The sequence below is a fragment of the Myotis daubentonii genome, chromosome 13, assembly GCF_963259705.1.
Source record: "Myotis daubentonii chromosome 13, mMyoDau2.1, whole genome shotgun sequence".
NCBI lineage: Eukaryota > Metazoa > Chordata > Mammalia > Chiroptera > Vespertilionidae > Myotis > Myotis daubentonii.
The window spans coordinates 21,638,419-21,662,031 of record NC_081852.1 but is presented as its reverse complement, the minus strand read 5'-3'; the positions used below and the strand labels follow the sequence as shown (position 1 = coordinate 21,662,031).

The 23,613-nt window shown below is 50.3% G+C and overlaps 1 protein-coding gene across 2 annotated transcripts in view; it reads left to right on the top strand.

The window, feature by feature from the left end:
- The first annotated feature begins 15,759 nt into the window (after positions 1 to 15,759).
- Positions 15,760 to 23,613, top strand: part of UNC5B (unc-5 netrin receptor B) — a 77,915-nt gene continuing 70,061 nt past the window's right edge. For both annotated transcript variants that reach the window (XM_059662464.1, XM_059662463.1), the window contains exon 1: positions 15,760 to 16,292. In XM_059662464.1, coding sequence (XP_059518447.1) covers positions 16,214 to 16,292 — 79 coding nt within the window. In that variant the 5' untranslated portion in view covers positions 15,760 to 16,213. The remainder of the gene's footprint in view (positions 16,293 to 23,613) is intronic.

Genomic DNA, 23,613 nt, shown 5'->3' with positions numbered 1-23,613 from the left:
CTCGTTCACAATTGGGGAAACTGGGACCCAGAGGGGGAAGTAGCAGCAGAGTGGTGTAGTGGAACCATCCCGGCTTTGACGTTACTCATTAGGTGGCCTTCGCTGGAGTTACTCAGCCTTCCAGAGGCCCACCTCCCACATCTGGACGTGTCAACCGCCCATCCCACCTCATAAGGGTCTATGAGTGTGGACGAGATCACTTGTGCAAAGAGCCCACAGCATAGTAGGTGCTCAGTAAACAGAGCCATTATTATTGGCCTCAGCATCAGAGGGAGCTGCACAAGGACATATAGGAAGTGAGGGGACAAGTCAGAACTGGACCCAGGTCTCCCAGTGCCCTGACCACCCCACCAAGATCCAGTCAGCTATCAGTGGAGTTTCCAGGTCAGATCATGGAGGATGAAAAAAATTAATAGGATGTTATGCAATTGACTAGCATCCAGTTAAATGATTTTTTTTTTACAAAGGAAGGAAAGTGCTTAAGCGAACACACGCAGGCTGCTACTCTCTGTTTCCCAGCATGCTTTTCCCTGAGGTAAGCTCAGTGGGAGACACAATAAATTACTGTTCAATAGGAAAAGATCATCCCAGCCCAGGGGAACCCTTCTCCCCACCCCCGCCCCTACCCGCCCCCCCCCCCCCCTCCTCCAACCAGAGCCACCAGGAAGGGAACTTGCTTCTCTAGCAAGAATGCCTGAAGGCTGCAGGAGTGCTCCCCGGACCAGGCAGGCCTGGGACAGCCTCAGAGCAAGCAGAGGCCCAGTGCAGGCCAGCCTGGGGCAGGGCAAACAGGAAGGCTTCGGAGCCACGCAGTCTGATTCCTGCCATTCCCCTCAGCTGCCCTCCTGCGTTGGGCAGGTTACCCAACCGCTGTGAGCCTCAGGGTCTTCACATGTGCCCACAGGGCCCGCAGCACCCTCCTTGTAGAGGTGGGGCTGCAAGATCCCTTGGGCCGTGCAGAGCTCAGGAGCACAGGAGGGGCTCAAGACTTGCTTGGCTCCCTGTGGCCCCAGGTGTACCCTTTGGAGAGTGTGGGGAGAGGTGGTTCCTGGGAGTGAGAGCAGGATGAGACTGGGCGCAAACAAAGGGGAGAACCGGTAGCTTATTCTCCGGGTGGGGCAAGGACAGTGGCAGCCCCAGAGCTCCAACTAGGAGGGACTCAGGTGAAGAAACTTGATACTGAGGGAGCACAGAGAGGGGTGGGGTGGGGATGGTTCTTGGTTGTATACTAGTATAGGGCCAATAGAGTAACACTTTCTAAAGGCGCATGAATTCTTTCCCTAGGCTGCCACGACAACGTGCCACAAGCTGGGGGGCTTCAAACAACAGACGCCCACTGTCCTGCAGTTCTAGAGGTGACAGGTCTGAGCAGGTTCCAGCAGGGCTGTGCCCCTTCTGAGGATGGATAGAAACCCTCTTTGCCTCTTCTCAGCTTCTGGTGGTGCTGGCTGTCCGTGGGTGTCTTGGCTGGCGCTGCATCTCCCAAATCTCTGTCTTCACAGGGCATTCTCCTTGTGTCTTCATGTCACCTTCGCTCTGTCTGCGTCTGTGTCCAGATTTCTTCTTTTATAAGGACACCAGTCATATTGGATGCAGGCCCACCTAAATGACCTCATCTTAACTTGGCTAAATCTGCAAAGATTCTATTTCCAAATAAGGTCACCTTCTGAGATACTTGAGGTTAGGACTTCAATGTATCTTTTCTTAAGATGTGGACACAATTCAACCCATAACAGTACCCTTAGATATACTTTTATATCAGCTTGCTAAAAAGTGCCAATTGGCCCTCACCGGTCTGGCTCAGTGGATAGAGCATCGGCCTGCAGACTGAGGGGTTCCAGGTTTGATTCCGGTCAAGGGCATATACCTTGGTTTCGGGCACATCTCCAGTGGGGGGTGTGTAGGAAGCAGCTGATCAATGTTTCTCTCTCATCGATGTTTCTAACTCTCTATCCCTCTCCCTTCCTCTCTGTAAAAAAATCAATAATATATATATATTTTTTTAAAGTGCCAATTGTTCAGATCAAGCAATATTATTTTGGGTGATGGTTGGAAGAAAGGGCAGGTAGCAATTATAGGGGGACTAAAGCTCTTAATAGGTCCCCTTTGTTGTTGCCACTGGTAAGAGATGGGGCTAAGGCAACCCCCTGAGATGAGTACTTTGACCTCAGAGGACTGGAATAGCAGTGAAAAGGAGTTACTGTGTGTCAGGCATTACATACCTCATCTCATTTCTTCCTCATAATAATCCCATAAAGCAGGCATCAAGCCCATTTCCAAGACAGGAATTGAGGGTGAGACAGGCTAGATAGAGGCCTTGTTCAAAGTCACAAAACTGTCAAAAACCAAAAACAGTCAAGGAGAGGAGCTCAGATCCCAATCCAAGCAGTCTGACTCAGCCTCCGGGTGCTACCACTAAGCTAAGTGGCCTTCACATGAGAGAATAGCGTGATGCTAAGCCTTCCCCCAGCACTTCAGTTCCAAGGTCCTGCCAGAATCGAAACCAAAGCTGAACCCAAAGACCATCTGAAACTGCAGCCAAACCCTTTCCCAGCTCAATAACAAGATCAAAAAGCTGCTCATTGCACTTGAGGTTGGGAATAGAGTTAATCATAGGTGAACTCAATCTATTTAAAGCTGAAGCCCAACACCAATCAACTCAGCCTCGGAAGAATCTGATCGATCTGTTCCTTACGGTATGACAGAGGGAAGTGTTTACACTGTCTGTGGAAGACATAAGCATATAAAACAAAATTATGTTTCAGTCTTCACATTCTTTTCTAGATAGTAATCATAAAAATTAAAATAATTTTATTGATTTTTTAAATATATATATACATATATACACACACACACACACACACACATACACTTTAGAGCAGCGGTTCTCAACCTTTGGGTCACGACCCCTTTGGGGGTCGAACGACCCTTTCACAGGGGTCGCCTAAGACCATCGGAAAACACATATATAATTACATATTGTTTTTGTGATTAACCACTATGCTTTAATTATGTTCAATTTGTAACAATGAAAATACATCCTGCATATCAGATATTTACATTACGATTCATAACAGTAGCAAAATTACAGTTATGAAGTAGCAACGCAAATAATTTTATGGCTGGGGGTCACCACAACATGAGGAACTGTATTAATGGGTCGTGGCATTAGGAAGGTTGAGAACCACTGCTTTAGAGAGGGAGAGAAGAAGGGAAAGGAAGAGAAACATTGATGTGAGAGTAGAACATTGATCGGCCGCCCCTTCCATGCCCCACAGCAGTAACTGAGCCCAGAAACCCAGCATGTGCCCTGACCAGGAATCGAACCAGCAACCTTTTGGTGCATGGGATGACGCCCGACTAACTGAGCCACACCAGCCAGAGTTAAAATATTCAGTGGTATTCTGGAACCAGCTCTGCTCATGAAAGCCAGTTGTGCACGCCTTTTTATAACTCTGTATTCAGTTATATCATTATGTTGTGTTGATAACTTGAACTCAGCTATGGTGGAGTTTTTACAGAGTGGAAATTGGCAAACACTACAAATCAGGGCCATTGATGCTGCTTCTGCTTTTTCTTTTCTCCCTATTCTCTTCCTCCTCTTCCTCTTCCTCTTCCTCCTCTTCCTCTTCCTCCTCCTCCTCCTCCTCCTTTTCCTTCTTCTCCTCCTTCAGAGAGCTGATTGTTAAACATTTATAACATACCACTGAAAATATGATGCAAAAACAAGAGAAAAAATACCCACTAGAAGCTGATCAATAGATGACCTACTTATTGCAATAAGCAGAAAAGGCCTTTTAAAAAATATCATAAATATTTTAAAGAATATATAGGGAAAGATGGGCATAAAAGGTGAAGAGAAGGAGGGTTTCAAATGAGAAGTAGTAACTCTAAAATGAACTAAGCAGAAATAATATAAAAGAAATTATATGAAATAAAGATTACTTATGGACTTAGACTGCAAAAAAGGGCATAAGTAAAACTTGAAGCTAGCTCAATACAATTGTTCAAACAGAAGCAGAAAAAGAAAAGTGATAGAAAAATAGTGACCTATGGAATGACAGTAAGCTGTTTGACATGTATTTCTCGTCCCAGAAGGAAAAAGTAGATAATGGGGCAAAAAATTATTTTGAAGAAATAATGATTAAATGATGAAAAATATTAACTCACAGATCTAAGATGCTCAATGAACCCTAAGCAAGTTGAGTATGTCCAAAATTACAAAACAAAACAATAAAACCCCACCATTTTCAAACTGATGAAAATAAAAAATGAGTGTGGGCTGGTCTTAGTGACTCCCTTATACTAAAGACTATGGCAGAAGAGACAGTGTGCGCGTGAAGACTAAGTCATTCAGAGGTGCCTTCCTCTGTGCTCACTCTTGGATCACAAACTGTAGGGAAGTCAGAGGCCATGTCACGAGGGGACTAAAGCCGAGCCGTGGGGAGAAACTGGGACCTCCTGCCAACAACCAGCAAGGAGCTGATGCCGCCTGCCAGTGGCCATGTGAGCAAAGGATCTTGGGAGTTCACCCTCAGTCAGACCTTTAGATTACTGTGGTCCGCATGCTTGGAAACCAAAAGAGAGCAGGGGCAGCCATACTTCTATCAGGCAAAGTAGGCTGTAAGCCAAAAATGGTAACAAGAAGCAAAGAATGTCATTCATAATGATAAAGGGGTCACTTCATTAAGTAGGTATAATAATCATGAATATATATGTACCCAACATCAGAGCACTTGGTTAGGGAGGGATTGGAAAAGTCAATAACCAGTAAGATGTCAATTCTCCTCAAATGGATCGATACATTCAATGGCATTTTATCAAAATCTCAAAGGTTGGGGTTTGTGTGTGTGTGTGTGGAAATTAACAAGCTGATTCTAAAGGTAATGGAAATGTTAATGATCTGGAAGAGCCAACACAATATTGAAAAGATGAACAGAGTTAGAGGACTTAAGATTACCTATAAACCTATATAGCATTAAAGATGGTGTGGTATTGGGGTAAGGACAGACAAACAGATTAATGACTAGAGGATTCAGAAATAAATCCACATGTATATAGTCTATTGACTATATAAGTAAAAATAACTCAATGGGGAAAGGAAAGTCATCTCTTTAAAAAATTTTATTTCTCGCCGAAACCGGTTTGGCTCAGTGGATAGAGCGTCGGCCTGCGGACTGAAAGGTCCCAGGTTCGATTCCGGTCAAGGGCATGTACCTGGGTTGCGGGCATATCCCCAGTAGGAGATGTGCAGGAGGCAGCTGATCGATGTTTCTCTCTCATCGATGTTTCTAACTCTCTATCTCTCTCCCTTCCTCTCTGTAAAAAATCAATAAAATATATTTAAAAAAAATTTTATTTCTCAATTATAGTTTACATTCAATATTATTTTGTATTAGTGTCGGATGTACAACGTAGTAGTTTGACAATCATATACTTTACAAAGTGCTCCCTCAATATTTTAAGTACCCATCTGATACCATACATAGTTATTACAATATTATTGACTATATTCCCTATGCTGTACTTTACAACAGAATGGAGAACCCAGAAATAAGCCCAAGTCTATATGGTCAATTAATATATGACAAAGGAGGCAAGAAATACGATGGAGTAAAAACAGTCTATTCAATAAATGGTGTTGGGAAAATTGGACAGATATATGCAGAAAAATAAAACTAGACCACCTTCTTACACCCTATAAAAGAATAAACTCAAAATGGATTAAAAACTTAAATGTATGACTTGAAACCATAAAACTCCTAGAAGAAAATATAGGCAGTAACATCTCTGACATTTCTCTTAGCAATATTTTTTTCTGACATATCTCCTTGGGCAAGGGAAACAAAAGAAAAAAATAAACAAATGAAACTACATCAAACTAAAAAGTTTTTGCACAGCAAAGGGAACTAGTAACAAAATGGACAACCTACTAAATGAGGAGGAAAGTCTTTTCAAAAATATGATGCTGGAACAACTGGATAATCATGTGGAAGCAAATGAATTTCAACTTCTAGAGATGGATAGACTTACGGAGGTCAAGAGATACAAGCTTCCAGCTTACAATTAATAAGTCATGGGGCCGATGGTTAATAATAATGTATTGTATATTTGGAAGTTGCTAAGAGAGTAGATCTTAAAAGCTCTCATCACAAGAAAAAAAGTTGTAACTGTGTATGGTGATGGATGAAACTTATAGTTTCATTTTACAGTGTATACAAATATAGAATCATTATGTTGTACACGTGAAATTAATATAATGTTAAATGTCTATATATCTCAATGAAAAAAAGATGGCTAGACTTGAACATAAAGGCTAATGACCATAAAACTTTTGGAAAGAAACAGGAGAATACCTTTATAGTACAAAATGCAGTAACCATAAAAGAAAAATTTGTAGAATTGATTTTTATCAATTTAAAAATGAAAACATTAGCTCTTTGAAACACATGTTAACAAAATGAAAAAGCAAACTATAGACAGGGAGGAAATATTCGCAATGCATGTCTGACAAAGGATATGTAATCAGAATGTTTAAGGAACTCCTACCAAACAATAATTAAAAGACAAACATCTCAATAAAAATTTGGACAATAGGCCCTGGCTGGTGTGGCTAAGTGGATAGAGCGTTGGCCCAAGGACTGAAGGGTCTCGGGTTTGATTCCCAGTCAAGGGCATGTACCTGGGTTGCAGGTTTGATCCCCAGCCCAGGTCCCGGAGGCAACCAATTGATGTGTCTCTCTTGAGTCAAAGTTCTCCCGCTCTCTCTCTCTCTCCTCTCTCTCTCCTCCCCCTCCTCCCTTCCATTCTCTCTAAAAATCAATCGAAAAAAATATCCTTGGGTGAGGATTAACAAAAAAAATGGACAACAGGTTTGAACAGATTCTTCAGAAAAGGAGATATACAAATGGCTAATAAGCATATAGAAAGGCGATCAGCATCACTAGTCATCAGGGAAGTGCTAATTGAAACTAAATTGAGATACCCCTTCACACCCACTGGCTAACACTAATAAGACTGACAGTGTGGGTGCTGGGGAGGGTGTGGAACAACTGGAGTTCTCATGCATTGAAGGTGGGAATAGAAAAGGTTACAGTAACTTTGGAAAACTGGGCAGTTTTCTATAAATTTAAGCAGGTACTTACCTGATGACCCAGTAATTCCCCCCCTGGGTATTTGCTACAAAGAAATGAAAACATACGTCCACACATACACACAAAAAGGTTTGTTCAAGAATATTCCTGACAGCTTCATTCATACCAGACTAAAATGAGAAACAATCCATATGTCCATTATAAGAGAATGAATAAACAAATTACAGCGTGTTCATATAATACTCCTTGGTAATAACAAGGAATGAACTTCTCTCACCACAACGACAACACCCTGGAATAAATCTCAGTCATTATGCTGAGCAAAAGAAGCCAGTCACAGAAGACTACATGCTATCTGATTCCATGTATGTGGCATTCAAGAATAAGCAAAACTGCCTACCGTTGTGGCTCAGCCATTGAGCATTCATCTATGAACCAGCAGGTCATGGTTAGATTCCAGTCAGGGCACATGCCCAGGTTGTGGGCTTGATCCCCAGTAGGGGGCATGCAAGAGGCAGCCGATCAATGATTCTCTCTCATTATTGATGTTTCTATCTCTCTCTCTCCCTCTCCTTTCCTCTCCGAAATCAATAAAAATATAAGGGGGAAAAGAAGAGTAAGCAAAACTAGTCTATGGTGCTACAAATCAGAGCAGTGGTTTCCTCTGCAGGGTGAGAACTGACTGGGAAGAGGCAGGAGGGAATTGTTGGAGGTGGAGGATATGTTCATATATGGATTGGGACTGGGGTTGCTAGGTGTTTTCCCTTGTCAAATGTCATAGGACTTTACATTTAAGGTCTGTATATTCCATATGTAAATAACACCTCACTCAAATATTTTCAAATGGATTTTAGAGAGAGAGAGGAAGGAAAGAAACATCTATTTGTTGTTCCGCCCATTCGTGCATTCTTTGGTTGATTCTTGTATGTGCCCCAACCGGGGATTGAACCCGAAACCCTGGCACATGGGGATGACCCTCCAGCCAACTGAGCTAGCCGGCCACCAAGGCTACCTCACTCAAATGTTTAAAAAGAGAGAGAGAAGCCTGGCTGGTGTGGCTCGGTTGGCTGGGTGTCATTCCATGCACCAAAAGGAGGCTGGTTTGATTACGGATCAGGGCACATCCCCGGGTTGTCAGCTTGATCTCCAGTAGGGGCTGTGGAGGAGGCAGCCGATCAATGTTTGTCTCTCTCTCTCTCCCAAAATTAATAAAAAAAAAAAATATTGGAGAGGGAGTGAGAGAATACAGGAGAGAGGAAGCACTGGCCAGGAACATGAGTGTGTCAGTTCTTCACTCTTGACCTTCACCAACCTTGACCTTCACCACTGGCCTCTCCTAGTTCCAGCAAGTAACACCAACCAGGCAACAGCAGTCTAAGTCCTGATTTCTGCACATGCCCTGGGGTGGTGATGTTCTGGGCAGCAGTCGCTGGAATTTTTTATAGCTCTCTTAATTTATAGACTTTTTCACTTGTTTAAAAAATGATCACCATACAACTTAGCAAACAACTTGAAAGAACAGGTAACATTCTCAAAAAGCTTAGCTATGTTCAAAGAAAACATATATCTCTATACACATGCAGACTGGCAGCCTCGAGTTCTGCTAAAAAGATGCCAGCAATGATAGAGTCATCAGAACAGCAGATCTAGAAGCAACCACTGGAAAGCTAAATACGTCCAGCTTCATAGTTCAGAGTGGAATCGATTTATAGCAGAAGAGCTGAAGGAAGAGAATGCTACATATTCAGAACCAGATGAATGACTGCTGATGTTACAAGAAAGATAGAGCCAGGGATCTGACAAGGAGCGCTCCCCATCTGGCCCTTCATCAAAGAGTCAGTATTCACAAGACAGGTTTTCGCTATTCCCCCTACACGCTTCCACGCAAAAACACATACCCTCTCCAGGTTACTATCGGGTTTCTTTCCTCTGCCTGATCCTCCAATTAAGATCTTTGTTGCCAATCATCCAAAAGAACCTGCTACCGAAAATGCAGACCCACAACAAGAAACAGGGATTCTGTCTCTCTTCCAAGTTAATTCTGAATTATCTCTCCATTTTAGTTTTAAGGAACGGCTTTAACTTAAGTGATTATGCATCTGCCCAAATGAAAGCTTCACAGGGTTATGATTAAGATATAGCTTGTAAATAGTGTTGATTTAATAGGAACCTCACTGAGTGAATTATTTACATTACCTTGTACTCTTTGAATAGTATTAATATCGTGTTTAAATTGGTTAACAGTCCATTATTACATCACTAGGAGCATCGATGAGCAATTCTGAAACTGGACATATTTGAAATGGCAAAGGCATTTTTATATGCCAAGATCTGTATTATCAGAGTTTTAAGACTAATGTGAAGTGACTTGATGGTTACCTAAATACATTTAAATTGAAATGTTTAAAAGAATAAAATAGGAGAAAGTTTAAAAGGTCTATACTGTTACTCTACACCCTGTTAGACTGTAATTCCCCACTCAGAACTCCAGGCAGGGCCTGGAAGAGGCTAGTAGTGTGGACTGGTCGTTAGAATGTGGGCTCAAAGCTGAGAGTCAGTACTTAACAGCAGTCCCTTCCCCCTCTGGGAGCCCCAGTTTCCATTTTAATGGGTTCACGATTAACACCTACCTCCAAGAACAATGGAGATGAACAATGGGAAATTGAGTCGGGATAAAAGAACTAAGCACACCCAGGATTTGAACTGGCCACTGTCTCAACTGAAGCAGGAAAAACTGAGGTACAGTTTCCCCCACTTTTCAAATGGGGATGATCCTAGCATCCACTTCACGGGTTGCTACAATGGAGGTGAGGAGCTGATTCAGGAAGAGCTTTGGGTCGTGTCTGGCTGTAATTGCTAATCGCTCAGTGTGCATTAGCTGGCCTTGTAATTTTCGAAGACAGCGACCACTCCCAGAATCACTGGTCAGTCCTGTGTTCACAGCTGTGTGCTGAGAAGTCCACAGGCACCTCTAACTCACCGTGTACAAACCCAAACTCTCCACCTTCTCCCTAGCCCACCCCTCCTCCTCATCTCACTGTTTCTCCCATTGAAACCCCCTTCCTCTGTTTCCCTTCCATTCCCCCCGCCCCCAAATCCCACTCTCACAGAGGCTCAAAGTCCGGAGACTTCCTCCTCTCTCCCGGAGTCCCCAGGCACCCCCATCTGCAGCCCTGGCCAGGCCCTCTGGGGGACAGGAAGAAATCTCACTAGTTTCCCCCTCCCCTCTGAACTGTCCGCCTCAGTGGGCCCCACACCCCAGCCTGAAATGTGCTCCCATAGCACAGCTCCCATGTCAGCACCCACGACTCCCATTTCCTACAGAATCAGTCTCTAGCACCGCAGTCCGTGCCCTCCCTGAGAGATTTCCCCTCCTGCCTTCTCTGCCATCTTACTCCCCGGTGGGTACGCAGTTGGATGGAAAGACCAGGACCTGGCTACCCCCTGACCACACCAGCCCCACCCCTGACCTCAGGCTTTTCTCACACTGTTCCATGTGCCTGAGATGCGTTCTCTTCTGTGTTTAGGCTTCCTTCTCTCCCTGGGTCTAGCTCCCAAATCCTGATTCAGAGCACAGAACCCACCCACACCCTCTCAGAACTGAGGCATGCCTGCCAGGCTGCAGCATGTCCCAGCCCTGGCCCCATAATGCGTGGGACTTAGTGCAAACGTATTTTTAACAGGGCCCCTTGTTGAAAAATTAAGAACTTCAAGGCAGACAAGTCCCAATTGAGGGACATGCTACACAAGACCGGATCAATAAGCCCCAAACTGTCGAGATCATTCATGTTTGAGAAATGGTCACAGCCAAGAGACGCCTCGGGGGTCCTGACTACCATGCGTCATGTGGTGTCCTGGTTGGGATCCCGGAACAGCAAAACGACATTAGGGAAAACTAAGGAAAGTGAATGAACTTTGCTTCATAATAATATATCAATACTGGTTTATTAATTGTAGCACCATACTAATGTAAGACATTACTAATGGGGAAACTGGGTGAGGGGTAAATGGAAACTTTCTCTACTACATTTGCAGTTTTTCTGTAAATCTAAAACTACTCTAAAATAAAAAGTTTATTTTTAAAAATTAACAACAAATTTTTTTTTTTTTTGAGAAGGTGACAGCACAGTATATTGTTTAAGACACAGTCAGGATTTGAAACTGGATCTACATGACCCCAGGGCTCTTGAACTCTCCCCTAAAGCCCGCCCCTAAAGGGAAAATAAAACTGTTTATGGGAGTGGGGGCTGGGGGGAGGGGGGGGAGCAAGGTTGTCACAGTATTTAGTAGAGGTTATGATTCCAAGCTTGATGACAGGTCACACAGTGTATGATTCCATTTATATGCAATTCCCAGAACAGGCAAAGCCACAGAGACCAAACGTATATTCTTGGTCGCCAGGGGCTGGGGGAGGGGGATTGGGGAGTGACTGTTGAACGGTATGGGGCTTCTTTTGGGAGTGATGAAATGCTATCAAATTAGATAGTAGTGATGGCTGCACAACATCGTGAACATACTAAAGAACACTGAATTGTATACTTTAGAATAGTTAAAATGGTACATTTTGTCTCAATTAAAAATAAGAGTACAAACTTGAGATCCAGTCTGTGCACCATCTACTTGCTGTATGTGAGCTTGGGCAAGTTACCTGTCCCTGCCTCAATTTCCTCATCTGATAAATAGGAGTAATAACCGCTCTTATCTCATAAGGTTGTCGTCGGCATGTAGTGGACCAGGACAGTAGCGGCACACAGCAGCACTCAGCATTACCTAGAATAACATTATTACAAAGAGGTGGCAGAGCGGCAAGGACTTCAACCCTACATGCCTCTCTCCCCAGGGTCCAGGAGTTTGGAGTTCACGCTGAACAGGACAGTGTGGGGGTAGGAAGCCGAGCGGATTGTGAACTCATCTCCAAACCTTCCCACCCAAAATCCTGCAAACCCAGTTGTCTGAGAGGTTCCTCTCCATGACAGTCCCGGGGCTGAGATCCACTCCAGGGCGGGCCCCAGGTGGAAGCCTTCCGGAGCCCAGGCTCTGGAAAGAGGCTGAAGCCGCCACGGAGGAGGTGTGAGCTGCAGCGCGCCGCCTAGTGGCACCCGCGAGCACATGGGTACCGGCCGCCAGCTGTGCGTGCAGGGAACCGACAGCTGCCTTTAAATCTTCATTGGTAGTTTGTATTCGGCCGAAGTAGGGGATTTCCGTATATTCTTTACAATCCTATGAGCTAGTTATTGTTCTCATTTTACGACTGAGGAAACTGATGTTTGGAAAGGCTCAGCAGCCAGCCCAAGGTCTCCCAGCAGGTAAGAGCATCCCTCAGCTCCGATTCCTAAACTCCGGCTCTCACACTCTTCTGGTTTTTGAGAAACGAGGGAGCCCTGGAAGCATTTGCAGTCCCCTCTAAGAGCCTAAACTGGCTTTGTGACTGATTTTGAAACAGCTGTATTGTACAAAGGCTTCCCCACCGCCAGCCTCCAGCCTAGATGACCCCCCCTCCCCCCCCCTCCAGTCACCCAGGAAACGGAGGGGAGGTGAGAGGCTCCTTGTAGGACTCACTTGGCTAGGCTGTAGGCCCTCTGACCAATAACCCCTCTCTCCCCAATCTTACTGATGTATCCATTCAACCAATTCTAATGTATGCCTACTACGTGCAGGATACTGTGTTAGGTGCTGCTTATTCAATGGTGAACAAGAAAGGGAGTGGACCTCTCCTCCAAGCAGCTCACTGCATCATCCTTTTTCTTAATTCACAGCAGGACCCTTTTGCTGTGAGTCCCGTGGCTCTGGGTTTGGGACTTAATATAAGTCTTAATCCAGCCACTCCAAGGTATTATCCCGGACTTGGGCCTTGTCTGTTCTTCACTCATCCCAGGGAAAGGGGTGGGCTCACGGCAACCTGACTCCCTCTAAAGTCCTCTCCCTGAACCCCAGAGATGCCCAGGCTGCAGAGGAATCCCATCTTCAGCGGGTTGCTTAGCTGCAGGTGGCTGAGGAACGGGCACACCCCAGATGCTTGCAGGGCATGGGAGGGGGGGTGCAGGGGAGTTAGGGAGCGATCCACAATGTGGGATGCTGGAGTCCTGGAGGGAAAACAGGGTCTAGGACCTCCCATGGGTATATTTCAAGAATTGAAAGAGTTTTTAGGCTGGGAAGTGGTGCAGGGACGGGCAGGAGAGGGGAAAATCACCACTCTCCCTTTGCTTGCCCCGCCTCCCACCCCCACCCCAGACTTCCATCTCTCCAGCCAGAAATTAAACAAAGTCATGAAACCTGACACTTGGACTAGAGGCCTGCCTGGTGCAATTACTGCCTGAACAGGACTGGACCTTGTTTGAAAAATCTCCAATATCCCACTGGCCTTCTGACAGAGAGAGAGAGAGAGAGAGAGAGAGAGAGAGAGAGAGAGAGAGAGAGGATGAAGGCCAGGTCCTCTGCTCAGGTCTTTGCTGAGTTATCCAGTAGAGTGTCCTTGACCATACGCCTACATACAGGGCTTGACAGGCAGATGTGGGTCTTGGTACCTGTGTCCCTGAATGATACTTAAGTATCTGAATATCTATTTGTCTTTAGTGTCTTCTGCCTAAGAGTATATTTGTGCTTCTGGGTGTATGTGCCTGTGTATGTGTTTGTGTCTGTGATGAGGCATATGTGCGTGCTTTTCTGAGTCCTGTATTGTGGGTATGTGGTTGTCTCCCCAGTTGGGTTCCTGTTTGTACACAGATGTTTCTGGGAAAGTCATTTTGCACCTGTGAGTTTTTGTTGTATGTCTACTTGTGTGTACCTTTGTCAGTGTGTATCAGCCACGTGTACCCTGTAACTGTGTCTAGGGATTTGGGTGTGCATAAGTGCCTGTAGTTACGTGGATAGGTGGAGCTGGCTGGGTAAAATAAGCTATTGACTCTCTCATCCACTGCCCTTGCCTGGGCTGCCTGGGCCAAGCTAAAAATAGCCCACCTACCTTCTCCCGGTTTGCCAAAGTTCTTCCCTAGGGAGTCCCACTCTACCCATATCCGCCCTCCTGAACCTGGGTGCCCAGCCAGAGAGGGCTGGGGAGGTGGACTGCTTACATACACCCTCCCCCAAATGCTCCAGACCCCCACATGTGGGGGAGTGTTATGGAGGGGAGGGCGTCCTGGGAAGTCCTGCCTTTATCTCCTTTGGGGAACAGGTGGGGCAAGCCCTTGTTGCTTCTCTGCCCCCACAAAGTCCCCTTCCAACCCGCAGGTCTGGCCCCAAGTCCTTTCTCCTCCAACCTAGGAAGCACCCCTGGGGACACTTGGCCCTATTCCAGCACATCCTCTGGCTCCTGGGCCTGTCAGGAGCCCTCTCTGACTTCCTTCATTCCTCCGGAAGCAGCCCACTGCATCTGTATTTGAGGAGTGATTCTAGATCCCAGCTCCTGGAAAATCCCAAGTAGTGAACAGATCGGGGCTAGGTGGAAGAGGCAGTCCGCTGGCTGCCAGCCCCTTCTCACAGCCAATCCAACACCAGACGGCATCTTCACAATCCCATCTCTCCTGCCCCTTTCATTCACTCACTCGCTTATTCACTCAGAGCTGTGTGTTCTTGAGCAAATAACTGTACATCTCTGTGCCTCAGTTCCTTCATCGGTAAAATGGGGATACAAGTGGTACTTACCTCAGAGAGTTGTGAGGATTCACTGAGGCAATGCATATAAGGTGCATGCCTAGCACCCCATGCCGGGCGCCTAGAAGGTCTCTGCTGATCCATTCTTTCTGATGTCTCTGGGTTTCAATCTCATGACACCCATCCCCAAACTCCACCTAGTCCCCATGTGCCCCTTAGCCCACCCTGGGGTGGTCAGGACTTTCCTCCAGAAATCAGGCTGGCTGGGAGGGGAGATCCTGGGGAGATTACTGACATTTGTGCTGCAGTTTCCATACTTTTTAAAAAACTGCTATTCCATGTCCCCTTATGAAATAGCTATTATGGTTATTTTCCATTTTACGGATAGTGACAAAAGGAGCATCAGTGGTTAAGTAACTTGTTCAAGGTCACACAGCAGGTAAGGGGCAGAGCCCAGCTTTACACTGAGCCAAAAATGGCTGCCCTCCCCCCCTCTGCCCTCGGTCACTCAGGGGGGGCGGGGGGCTGGGTTTCTAACCCCTAGGACCTGTGTGCTGAGAGGCTCAGAGATCTGGGAAACAGTTCTGCCCAGGGTCATACCAGGATGCCCCAGATCTGTGCCCAAGTTCTCAGAGACGTAAGCCCCAGCTCAACCAGGACTTGAGTGTGAGAGTTTCTCACTTATGAAGCCTTTTTGGAAAGATCCCCACATGTGGAAGGCGTAGAGGGTGGTATGCACCAGAGAACTAAAAATGAAAGTCCTGGGTTCAGAGAAGAAAGCTGACATAGCCAAGCCAAAGGAGAGCACAACGGTGCATTTCTTTAGTTTTTGGAAAAGAAACTTGAGCAGAATCCGCTCCCAGCTATGATCCAGCAGCCGGGTTTTCCAATGCCTCGGGCACAGTGTCTCGCGAGGTCCCCCCTGAAGTACCCCCAGTGCTTCGGAGGCCGGCCCTGGTGGCCGTCGGATCCCCCTCATGAAAGGCCCTCCGCCGGCTCCGCCCACTCCCGCCCAGGCCCCGCCCCGCGGCGCTCTGTACCCTCCCACTCTCGGACTCACTGGGGCTCGCGAGCCGCGCGCTCGGCATTGTGGCAGGCGGCGGGGACCCGTGAGGCCGCCGGAGCCGCGGGCTGCGGCGGGGCGCAGAGAGGCGCACCACACCGGGGCTCGGACGGCGCGGCGCCGGCCGCTGCGGGCGCGGCTGAGCGCTCTCCCCTTGGGTCGCGCAACTTCGGAGCCAGGGGCTGGAGCCCGGAGAGCGCTGGGAGCCCGGGAGCCTGAGGAGCGCAGAGAGGGGCGCGCCGGAGCCGCGCTCCAGAGCGGGCGCCCAGCACCCTTCGCACTCCGAGCACCGGGCGGCCCTCTGTGCAGCGTGGCTGCCGCTGCCCCCACGGAGGGCACGGGCTGGCGCGGCCGGGCGCCGGGGAGGACGGCGTGGAGGCGGCGGCGGCGGCGGAGACGGCGGCGGCGAGGCTGGGGCCAGGGAGAGAAACCCGGCGGAGAGGCGCCCGAGCCGGGCCACGGGAGCATGTGGTCCCAGAGCGGAGCGCGGGGCGCGCTGCTGCTGGCGCTGCTGCTCTGCTGGGACGCGAGGCTGAGCCTGGCAGGTAAGGAGCGATCGGGCCCGGGGGCGGGAGCGGGGCTGGGGGCGCGGGGGACCCTTGCTCCTCACTCTGGTCCGAAATCGAGGTGGTCGGTTGCCGCGCCGGTGCGCCCAGGGAAAGTGGCTTGGGCGGCCAAGTTAGAAGGTAGATTTCTCGGCCCCACCAAAGTGGGCGGTGGCTCAGCACCTCGTTGGGTGGTTGGCCGGGGGTGGGGGGGGGGCCGCAGGCCATGGGGTTCAGAGTAAGCCGGAAGCCTCCTGCTTGCTCCTGGAAGAGATCGCTGTTTTTTGGAACGGGTGTCCGAGTGAGGGTCTGCGCTCCGGGAGGACCCGCCTCGTGGGGACCCCTGGTCCTCCGCGCGCCCTGTGGTGCCGCCGCTTCAGAAAAGCGATCGCTGAGCGGGCCCGGTGTGCGCTCGCTTGCATTTCGCCGGCAACTTCCTAGCCCGGGTCCCGGCTCGCCCTGGCGAGAGGGAGGGAGACCTGCGGAGCCCGGGAAGCGCGGGTCCGCTCCGCGAGCCGAGGTGGCAGGCGTGAAGGGCTTTGGCTGCAGAAGGGGGGAGGGCGTCCACGGCTTCCCCGAGGTCGTGAGACCCACAGGTCTGGAAAGATTTTTTTCTGGGTGTTGTTGTTGTTGTTGTTGGTGGTGGTGGTGGTGGTGGTGGTGTGTGTGTGTGTGTGTAAAGATCCTGCCGAGTTTCCTTTTAAATGTGTCGTTGACATTTCCCCTACCCGGGGAGCAGACAAGGTGCGGTGCGCTCGCCTGGGTACCGCTCCTACTCTGGATCCAGCAAGATGCCTTGCAGTGGTTCTTAACCTTCTGGCCCTTTAAATACAGTTCCTCATGTTGTGACCCAACCCTAAAATTATTTTCGTTGCTACTTCATAACTGTAATGTTGCTACTGCTATGAATTGTAATGTAAATATCTGATATGCAGGATGGTCTTAGGCGACCCCTGTGAAAGCGTCGTTCGACCCACAGGTTGCGAACCGCTGCGGGTTGGTGGGCTCCTAAAATAAAGTCTCTATTCCCACCCACCCCACCCCGGTCATGGGTGAGTACACGTCTTGCTCGCCTGTAGCTGGGCCCAGCGTCCCTGCCTGGGCTGCGTCTTTCCGGAGAGCCCGCGGACGCACTGCCGCGCGGGAGCCAACCTCTCCGGTGCGGAGACCCAAGCCGGCGGGCTGGCCCGGGCCGCGGGGCGCCTGCGCCCCTGGGGCGGAGTGGGAGGCGGGCGGGCGTGGGGGCATCCTGCACGGAGCCCTCTGAGTTGAGGCTGAGAAGGGGGCAGGAAAACTGGTGCAGAAAGTGGATGAGATGAGGAAGCCCTCCTCCTCCGCCTTCCACTGGGATGTTGACATCCCTCCCCTTTCCCCCAACCAATAGGCAGAGGTTCCTCACTTCGGAATTCATTCCTCACTTTGGAATTAATGATTCCCACGGCCCAGAAGTAAGGGCTTGGTTTTACCCCCCCTCCCCCTTCTCCCTCACACACTTTTTCCCCCCAACCCTGTGTTGTAAAGTTACGACACAATCATTTGATCCAAGTTAATTATGATTTGGGCAGACTCTGGTATTTAAAGCAGTGTTTTGAAGTTGGAAGGCAATGATGGGGGTGCGGGGCAGGCTGCTGAATGACCAACCTTGTTACAAAGAGTACAGTTGGGTGTGGGAGGTGCTGGGCTGGGGTGCTGGTTTCTGGTTTGAGGGTGTTTGAGGAGAGTTGATTGAAGGGTAGGGTGAAGTCTCTGTAAGTGGCACATGGGCAGGGTTGGGTCTTGGGAAGCTGTTTTTGTAGCAGCAGGGCCATGGGAGTGGGAATAAACACTGAGGTTGCTGGGGGCAGGGGTTTCGGGGAGGCAGGAGAAAGACAAGACTGGTTGGCCTGGAGTTCTCGGAACTGCGCAGTAGTCTCAGCTGGGCGGCTGGGGGTGGACAGCCGCTCCTGCTTAACAAAGCATCCAGCCCCCACCTTTCCCAGAAGAACCCCGAGCCCAGGGCTTTGATGGATTTGGGCACGAATGGTGCCCAGTCGGAAATGGCCTCTAATACCCAGCTTTGATTTCTCACTAGCTAGCAGAACTGGTGTTGGAATTGTGCTCATTACTTAGCACGGCAGGGGCTGCCTGCCCACCAGCCTGGACAGGGGCCAGCTGGTGGGGTTGGCGTGCAGCCTTCCCTTTGCCCAGAATGTGCAGCCCTTAGAAACCTGCCTTCAGGAGGGAGAATGTGTCCCTCCCTCCTCCCCAGGCCCAGAGCATCTTTCACAGTGTCCTTTGGGTCTTCCCAGTGAACCCCTCATGCGTCCCATTTCACAGATGAGCAAAACCAAGGCAGGAGTGTTGGCTTTCTTCAAGTCTTGCCTTCACCGGCCCACAGATCCACATCGCAGACTTGTATGCAGAGCTCCTGTCCAACAGCCAGGCGGATTCAGGCCCCCTGGGACTCTTCGGGGGGGGGGGGGGCACCCATTTCTCCACCAGGAACCGGAGATCAAGCGGAGGCAGAGAAAAGGCTGTCCCCACAGCGGGGACACCTCCTTTGCCCCAGCCCCAGCCCCAGCCCAGTGAATATGAGAATTTTCTTAAGTTTGATGCAGAAACCAAACCTGGAACCATAAAGCCCCAGACCTTTAGAAAGACAAGCCAGCGAATGACTGAGCAGGAGGGGCCACTTCAAAGCTGGGTTGGCTCCCCGAGTCTCTTCCCACCCCACCCCTCAGCCTCTCCGGGAGCTTTTAATGAGCCTTTCCTTGGCCTCTGGCTGGGATGCTTGAGGAGGACCCGAGGTGTCAGGATAACACTTCTTTTTAAGGTGCAATTAAAATCAGGGTTTTCCTAGTGTCTCTGCTGTATGTGGGGGGAGTGGGGTGGGGGTGGGGGGCCTTGGCTCCCTCTGCACTGTGGAAAACACCCATCTCACTTAAACAAATGGGAAATCAAGAATGTCTTAATGGGTTTCTCATTAAAGTGAAAGTACCACTGCAGGGGAGGAATTTCGGATGCAATCCCTCTCCTCTCTTCTCTTCCCACCCCAAACTGGGGATTCTGTAAGACAAAACCATTCCCCCTTTTCCAGCCCACGTATTTAACTACTGAAGCTTTGGGACAGGCCCCGACTTGCCCAGGGTTACTCTGGGGCTCAGGGAAAGAGCTGGCATCGGAACTCAGTCCTCCTGGCTCCTTCGCGCCACCTCGGCAGCGGACCAGCCGCCAGGGGCCTGGGATTGAGATGCTGAAATCCAGGTCCCACCTGAGAGAAGGTTGGCTTAGCTGCCTTAGATGGACTTGTAGCAGGAGCGGGGAAAGAGAGGAGTTGGGAGCATGGACCCTGGAGGGTGGAAGAAGGCAGGACCAAAGGTCAGAGGTGAGGCCCTGAGCCCAGGCCAGTGCCCAAAGACAGCTCCACCCCTGGCCCCCCAGCACCTACCTTCTCAGCAATTTCCCCAGCCTGCCCAGGGAAGATGCATTGCAAGCCAAGCTCCCTTGGGCCCATCTTCCACACCGCCCCCCACCGCCCCCACCCCACTTTGTTGTTGAGTTTCTCCTGAACTGAAGGTACTTGACCTTGCTTCTGGCTGTTAGGCCTAAAATGAGGTCTGCCCCTGCCCCCTTCCATTCCAATGCTTAGAGAGTAGGGTTGATGGTGATTCTGAATGGCCAGTCCTGAGCCTCCCCCAGGGCCTGCTGGCTAAACATATGGCCTTTTGGACTTCAGTGCTGGGGTTGGGGTAGCAAGGAGACACCTTGGAGCCCACCAAGCCTGTAGGAAAGGGGGGAGAGGTTGGTCATAGGTTGGGACAGGGATCTTGCCCGCTGGGGCTGGGGCTGGGGCTGGGGCTGGGGAGTAAAGAGAAACTGCTGCCAGGCTGGATGGCCCCCAGTGGGGAGAGAGGAGGAAGCGGACAGCAGAGGCCTGAGCTGGCACTCCTCCTCCTTCCCAGTTTCCTAAACAGCTTCCACAAAAGGAGTCATTACAGCTTGGAGGCAAAATGAAACCAAACAAGTGCCTGTGCCCTGTGCTTTCTGTTATTTGGGATTTTTTAAAAAAGGAAAACTTAAAATTCCATAATTGGATAATAAAAGGAGGAGCAGTTTCTGGAAGCCGGAGGGGGAGGGAATCCTGCACTCCACCCTTTTGAAGTTGGGGCTGAGGTGCCACCTCCTGCTCCCTTGGGGCCTGCACTCAGCCAGATGCCCCTGGGAGCCTGGGGAATTTCTCCCTGACCTGGCATTTCATTTCGGTGAGCCAGAGCCAGAGGGAGCCAGGTGAGCCCCTCTGGGCTTCTGGGCAGAAGTCTGGCATCCTGTAGCAGGCCTGCTCCTCGCTGGTAGTTGAGTGGCACACTGGATTCGAACTCCGTTCCAACGCCTCTCCAGCCACTGCACCCCCCACCCGGGCAGGGCAGGACACGCAAGCTCCTGTGAGGTTAATCCACAGGTCCCAGATGCTCCCCTTTATCTCCTATCCTCAGCTTTGGAGATGCTAATGGCAGTGAAAATGTTTGCTGGAGTGCAGGCATCAATCAGCTGCCTCCCCACTGTTCCCTCACCCCCCTGCCCCTTTTGTTTCCTCTTCCTTCCTGCCCAAAGCACTGGGTCCCTGGGAGTTCCTGAATTTACCCTCTGACCACTCAGCCTGATTGGCATCTCCTAGCATCTCCATAGCTCATTCACTGCCACTGTACCAGCCACACACCTGGACACCACCCACTCCTCCTTTCCTTCCTCTCCGGTACCCCCTCCTTCCCCTCCCCCGCTCTTGCTGAGCTAAATCTGTAGGCTGGAGCCCCAGAGCTCTCACCACCAAAGGAGTGAGCGCACTGAGCCTCCCTCTTTCTCACCCCCCAGAACAGGCTGCCCCCAGCGCCTCACAACTTCCCCGCCACTGCTTGGCTCATTTCTCCAGGAAGGCAGGCTGTGGGTGTGAGAGTGTGTATTAAGGAGTGTGTGTGTGGGGTGAGGAGGGGAGGTGAGAATATGTATTAAGGAGGTGGAGGGAGGTGGGGGTGTGCAGTGGGAGGTGAGGGTAGGTGTGGTGTTGCGCCGGGGCATTGAGTGTGTGTGGATGTGATGTGTGCGGGCGGACGGATGTGTGTGTTGAGGGGGTTGTGTCTTTTGTATACGGGGTGTGTGATGTAGATGGCTGGGTGTGTATGTGTGGGTGTGTGGGGTGTGTGCACCATACACATGGGCACAGCTGTGGTGTGTTTGTATAGAAATAGAAATAGGTGTGTGTAGTGAGGGGACAGTGTGTCACGCCCAGGCAGGGGAAGCTCCATCATTGTCTTCCATTGTTGGGGGTGTCTCTTGGAGATGGGACCCAGGCTGTTTGCCCCTTCAGCACTAATGAGACCTCATTTTGCCCTGTGCTGTGGGCTGTGAGCAGGATTTGGTCCCAATGCAGGTTCTGGACTTGGAAGGGCAGAGGTCAGCTTTTCTATTGAGGGCAGATGGGAGAGGCCTGCCTGAACGTGTGTTGCGCCACTCCACCAGGGGAAGGTGGCTATAGGTTGGCTCTAAAACCAGCCCAGGATCCTGGGCGACTAACTGCCCCCAGCAGGACAGGGCTCTGAGTCCTCGGGTCCGCTGCAGTCCCTCCCAGCTCGCCCAGAGCGTTGGCAGCGTTCGTGCTTCAGCCCTGCAAGAGGAGTGAGGGCTAGGATTTGCTGGAGAAGAATCAGGCTTGAATGAGTGGCATCCCTAATGAAGAGCAACCCGGGCAGGCATGGCTGGGCTGGGACTCTTCGCGGAAGCAGTGAAAGAGACACCTGCACAACACAGACACCTGGGACTCCACTGTCCTTACCACCTCCTTGGTCACGAAGGTTCCGCTGCTTTCCGACTTCTGCCCGTGCTGGGGACTGCTGCCCTTCACTCTGGGGTAAGATGTGCCCTTGGGGAGCAGAGGGACCCATAGGAAACAACAGCCCCACGGAGAGCATACTGCTTTCCAGTTATCAAACCCTCCTATGGGTGGGACCTCAGTTGGTCCCTGTAAGAACCCCATAAGGAGGAAGGGGCCCACTTAGGAAGCCGACGTAGGTCCCAGGTCAGAGCCAGAGCGTGCGGGTGGCTGATGCCTCCTCCAGAAGTGGTCAATGCCATTCAGAGAGTCGACGATGCCAGGTGAGGGCAGCAGCAATATATGCAGGGAAGCGCTCCGCAGAGTGAAACTTCACGGCTGGGGCTTCCTGGCGGGGTGACAGGAGCCTGACCTTGCCTCTCCTTTTCTCAGAGCATGTCCTGAAGAGAACATGGGATGGGGTAGCTAGCTGGGCACCTGGGCAGGAGTGCCTGGCCTCAGACCTCCTCCACTCCCAGGAAATTGATCAGCATCGCTCCACCACCATCTTGGATGGGTTCCAACCCTTGGTGAGCCACCCCCAGGCCAGGTTTCCCTCTTGGGCCTTGCAGGCCCAACTGAAGGGGTGCACCTCGGGGGCCTGCTACAGGCTGGGACCTGGCTGTAGGCTGGGACTTGAGCAGGGCTTGAAAGGAAAGATTTCTTATTCTTTGTTCTCTTCCTGTGGCCCTTGAAGATGGAATACCTTTCAAACTGAGGGATGCTGTTGGGGGTGGGGCACAGGAGGCCTACTTCTCTGCTGCTGCTATGCTGCCATTAGAGACACAGCAGGTAAGAAGGAAAGGATGGAATCGGCCGCCCAGCCACTCCCAGGAGCCAGCCAGAGAGAAAAGGCTCATTGCCGTCACCACCTCTGGGACCCCCAGCCCCTCTACACACCCCTCCTCACAGAAGCCTCTCCCAGGGCCTCAGCTTCAGGTGCAGAGGCGGCATGGCATGGCCAGCTGAAGCTGGTGTTAACATAGCCCTCCAGCACTGGCGCTTACTAACTCAGTAGGCAGTGGGCAGCTCAGCTAACTGCACTGTGCCTCAGTTTCCTCATCTGTAAATGAGGATAACAGTCTCGTCCTCACAGGGTTGTTTTGAGGATCACATGCCCTGATATACAATAAAGCACTTAACATGTGCCAGCACACAGTGGGTGCTCAGGGAGCCCTGAGGCACAGCCTCCTCAGGAGGGAGCCCTGTGCCACCAGGGACATCTTCCTCCAGGGGAACTGAGTGTGTGTATGTGTATGTGTGGGGGAAGGGGTGGAATTGGGGGGCGGGGAGGAGGGCGAGGGGCTGGGTGGCCCAGCAGCTCCGGACCGGGGAGTTTGGAGACTGGTTCTTGCCTTTCTCCTGCTGTGTGACCTTGGGCAAGTACCATTACCTCTGTTCTAGTTGGTCTCCCCATCTCTAAGCTTCGGTGGGGGAAGGTGGAAGAGTGAGCTCAAGGCTGTAGGGTATTTATTTATT